Source organism: Xyrauchen texanus, chromosome 19 (genome assembly GCF_025860055.1).
Source record: "Xyrauchen texanus isolate HMW12.3.18 chromosome 19, RBS_HiC_50CHRs, whole genome shotgun sequence".
Taxonomy (NCBI): Eukaryota; Metazoa; Chordata; class Actinopteri; order Cypriniformes; family Catostomidae; genus Xyrauchen; species Xyrauchen texanus.
Genome location: NC_068294.1, coordinates 24,554,947 through 24,560,012, shown reverse-complemented (window position 1 = coordinate 24,560,012; position 5,066 = coordinate 24,554,947). Strand labels below are relative to the sequence as shown.

At 33.0% G+C, this 5,066-nt stretch overlaps 1 protein-coding gene across 8 annotated transcripts in view; it reads left to right on the top strand.

The window, feature by feature from the left end:
• LOC127659554 (glutamate receptor 2) overlaps positions 1-4,113 on the top strand; it is a 65,142-nt gene extending 61,029 nt beyond the window's left edge. For 4 of the 8 annotated variants that reach the window (XM_052149418.1, XM_052149415.1, XM_052149414.1 and 1 more), the window contains exon 16: positions 2,151-4,113. In XM_052149418.1, coding sequence (XP_052005378.1) covers positions 2,151-2,315 — 165 coding nt within the window. In that variant the 3' untranslated portion in view covers positions 2,316-4,113. Of the gene's footprint in view, positions 34-2,150 lie in introns of all 8 variants that reach the window. The other 4 variants (XM_052149417.1, XM_052149416.1, XR_007972550.1 and 1 more) reach the window with 3 other exon arrangements.
• The last annotated feature ends 953 nt before the right edge of the window (positions 4,114-5,066 follow it).

Below are 5,066 nucleotides of genomic sequence, written 5' to 3'. Positions count from 1 at the left end.
AAGTTTGGACAAAGCTGGATCGTATGTACAGTAGTATGTACTGGTGTTCTGATTGCTTTTAGTTTCTAGAGAAAAAACTTAATTTCTCCTGGCCCACTGCAAGCAATTTGGAGAGAAAAGTTTTTTGTACATCCATATGATTTTGTTCCGTCAACATCATTGTCATGTATGACTGTTGTATCACTCATCTCCCTCATTCCCTGCTTGCAATATGATTCTATGAATATGATTATGTGATTGTTTGTAAATTTGTCAGTCAGTATACTTGTACATGGCCTCATTTTCTATGTATTTCCACCATATTATATCAGATCCACATCTGCATTTTCACATACAACTAAACCAGGGGTCTTCAACAAGGGTTTCATTATTGTTTAATCTCAAAATAATTATACATTTTTATAAAATTTATAAACAATTTTATCTAACTTCAACGTAACACTGTAAACCATGCAATCCCACAGAAATTACGACTTAACCCCTTAAACTCTATGGACCAGCCATGGGTCCAGAGGGGGGGGGGCGCTATATTGCAAAATAATCTTACACTTAAAGCATTGATGTCCCCGGATACATAAGTCAGGCATATGGGGTATCATTTGAAAGCTTAGAATCGTTTCATAGAACGTTTCATAGAATATCATACATTTTCATTTAGCATTTAATTTATATAAAATATCAAAATAAGGGCTGAAATCATCTGCATTGAAAATAATCACCATGTAGAGATAATATTAATGTGAATATAAATGTTTTTCACATAGTACTTGAATGGGAAATTCATATATCAAATGAAAGTTCTCATTCTCATATGATTTATAAAATGTAGGACATCAAAATAAGACATCAAACCCAATCTTTTTTATGAGCCGATCAATGCAGCTGTGAGCCCCAAGTAGCAAAACTGCATATCTGCTTTTACCTTAGGCAGTTTTCTACAAAATAAGCAATTTTTTAATTGTCTGTGAGCTTGCTTGGGTGATAATCATATCTTAGATGTCCAGAAAAAAATGCAGTCTTGCAGGAAAAGCATGTAAAACAAATAATCAGAAAGATATTTTATTGACTACTGTGATAAAATGTAAAAAAAAAATCACAAAAAGGAGATTCTCAGATTTCTAGACACCTAGATTGACCTCTAGTCCAGATAAAACATATATATATATTGGGGGTGGTGCATGAACTGAAAATTAGACTGAATGTCTATGGACGAGCACATATGTGAGAGATAAAAGGCATTAGAGTGCCACCTATATTTCAGATCTGCATTTTGTGACAGAAGTTGAGAGGAAAAATTATTTTTCCCAGTGCTTGCTGCTGTCTAGTGGAAAAACAAGACTTTTTTAAAGAGAGATCGAATAAACGGAACCAGAATTAAAATTGCAAAATGTATATGAATAATTGGAGTCTTTTTATTATTATTATTTTGGGGGTGTTCTGAAAAAAATTGGACAAATATTTTTTGCATTTAATCCGCAGGATGAGTGAATGTTGTGATTTTAAATTTGAGTGTGAAAAATTGCAGGTGGCAGCCCAAAAATACACCAGATTTTAAAACATAACTGCTCAAACAATACACAGATTTTAACAGAAGAATCAATGTAAGTGCTTTTATAAAATAAGATTCACATTTCTTCCTTTAAACCCTCCAAAAATGAACTATTATTGTAGGTGACACTCTGTAACATAAATTGTAATAAAAGGAGAGGCGAGCTGAATTTTTTTTTTTTTTTTGTTTTTTTGTTTTTTTGTGGTAATCAACATTATACCACAAATGCTGTAGCTTAACTTGTATTGAACATGTAATATTCCTTTAATTATTATTTTAATGGCTTTGCAATGTAACCATCATACATTAAAGTATGTAAATTACACAGTTATATGGTATTATACATGTTATTTTAGGGCAGGCTTAAAATGCAACATTCAATTGTATACAATACGTAACAGAGGGTCCCTGCTCCATGTCTCTATCCACCTAGGTGTCCTTGGCCCGAAAATGTTGAAGACCCCTGAAATAAACATTTAAAAAATAAGATTAAAGCCAGTTTGTGAGATATGGTCTAACCTCCTGCTCTCTCTCTCTCTGTTTTGTGTGAATGTGTGCATGTGTTTGTTTCTCTGTTTGCTTCTGTGTGCATATGTTCCAGGTGACATTTTCAGATGCCATGAGGAGCAAAGCAAGATTGTCTATAACTGGGAGTACTGGCGAGAATGGACGTGTGATGAGTCCTGAGTTCCCCAAAGCAGTACATGCAGTGCCCTTTGTTAGACCTGGTGTGGGAATGAACGTCAGTCTGACTGATCTCTCCTGATGGATAAGACCCTGCTGAGTGCCTTACACAATGGTTTTCAATAGAGCGTGTTCTATTCTCTTTCCTGTCTCTCTCCCCTATCTCTCGCCTTTCTTTTTGGCTGAATGGAGGATGGAGGCCACATTTGATGTAATAGACATAATCCTTTCTTGGCCCTTTATAACAAAAGATGCACACTCCTATTGGAATTACACCAACTAACACAAAGACACTCATTTACTGAGCTGATGACATCTATCGCCCTATAATGGATATTTATGAGGACAAACCTGACTAACGTGAAGCTCACAGATGCTCTGAGAAATGCTGTGAGCTGGAAAGAAAGAAGACAATAACTTATGTCTGTTTTCGTATAGCTGATTCCATTCGATGTCTATTTCAGCTGAAGCACACTTTACAATTGTCTGCATCAGGATGTGAAATGTCTTTTTAATAATAAAACAAGCAAAAATCTCTATCAAAAATTATTTTTATGTATTTTCACACAAATGGCTTTTAAATAAATCTGCTTACATAACCAGTAAAGTAAACCTGTAAATCCTAATCTCAAAATACTTTTAAGAGTTTAGCTACTAGTTTAACATTTCAATGCCAAATATGTTGCTTATCTTGTAATTTATTGTCCTTTAAACTTTCTGATATATTCATTAACATGTCGGTGTTAATATGAAGTATCTAGCAATGCTTGACTTTTGAAATCTGTTTGAAAAGTGGGTGCTGCAGTTTGTTATCTTACTTTCATCAACTTGTTTGATTTTGATAATCTGTTTGTATTTTTGTTTATCAGAAATCAGGGTAGCAGTTATAATATGAAAATAAGAAGATGTGTTTAAATATGAACATAACAAAAGAGGAAAATGGAAAAAAAAAATTAATAAATAAATAAACTTATCTATTGTGTTATTGCATATGTTTTACTGTAAAATTAATTGAAGCATACACATCAACAAAATGCTCTGTTAAACATGCCAAATATTTGTGCCAAAATTACTGACAAATATAGTCATATATTAATCTGTCATCAGTGTGAATGTAGTCAATACATTCTGTAAGCTTTGTTACTAATTGTACAGTTAGATGGTATACACAGTGATTAATACATTTTTTATTATGATTTTATTTATTTATTATTATTATTATGATGATGATGATGATGATTATTATTTGCTTTATAGCCATGTTAGTGTTAGCACTACAATATGGCATTGTATGGATTTTAATTTTCACTCTACATATTTGAATTTCTTTTTTGTTCTTTTTTTTTTTTTTAAATAATATTGCAGAAGAGCATCCAATTCAGTAAATTCTTTCATACACTATAAGGAATTTCATTTTACAGGCCAAAGCATCTGCGCTTATTCTTTAGTACTTATTTAAGAAACCACAAGAAACACATTATGTTTGATACTGACCATATTTTTTAACTCAGTATTTGTAACAAAACAGTGATCAATGGTTAATACTTGACACTGCAATAAGTCAAGATAAAAAATGATGTCCCCTGAAGAGAGAATACATTTGTACACCCAGAAAACTGTCAAAATAATGTACAATTTTGTAAAAAAAAAAAAAAAATGTATTTGTCCTTTTTCTCTTCTCACTTTTCTGCTTCAGCTCTTCTCTCTAATGTTTTTCTTGCATCCCAGACAGAGGGCAGATACTGGGTATCATTTTCAGTTTTGTCATAATGTACTTAATATAAGTTACAAGCCCATGTAATTTTAAGGGCCGCTCTCTATACCATTTTGTAAATGAATGTGTCAACTTGTTTATTTTTTGGGATTCTTTCTAAATAAAATCTGACTAATAGTCTTATGTGTTGATTGAGGTAATCAATGGTCAGTTGTGTTGGCTGACCAAGGTGTGCTTGGGATTCAAAAAGATGCTTTATACCAAAGTAACAATATGTTACACATGACAGATTGCATTATAAAGTGATTCATGAAGAGTCTTAAACCTCTTTCCAAGCATGATACGTTTACAAGTCATCTGATAAATATATATCCGTCTATGCTAACTATTGATCTTTTTGAAGTTTAAGGTCCCTTTTAAGGAAAAGTGTTTTTCTATACACAGACATAATGCCTCATTCAAACAAACAGGCAGAAAGAATTCATTCTTCCCAATAGATCATTCATGAAGCGATTTCTTATTCATTGTTGCTTTGAGATGAATTGAAATGTGTCTGCTAGCCAATAGAAAGGGAGAAGAGGAGAGAGGTGTTTTAATGATCATAAATAATCATGCTGTGACATCTCTGCATTGGTGTTAATGAATGTCACACGTTCTGTGATGACAGCTCCCCTAATCTCCATACATAATCTCTCTTCCACACTTGCAGCTCACATGGTGTTCAACAGTTCTGGAGACATCCATTTTATATTTAATTTAAATTCAGTTTCAAAATATTAGGTCTCTATATGCCTTTCGTTCTTTCTTTTTTTATTAACAATTTGTTATTGATTCATATATTAAACTCAGAAAAACAAAACATATACACAGAATCAATTTTTAACCCCCACTATTACCCCTCCCTCCCAATCCCTAACCCGGCCCCCAACAACCTCCCAGTGATTATACATGATTATAAATATAAATCACACACACACACACACACACACACACACACACACACACACACACACACACACACACACACACACACACACACACACACACACACACACACACACACACACACACACACATATATATATCAAAATTCACACATATTAACAACTACACCTCTCT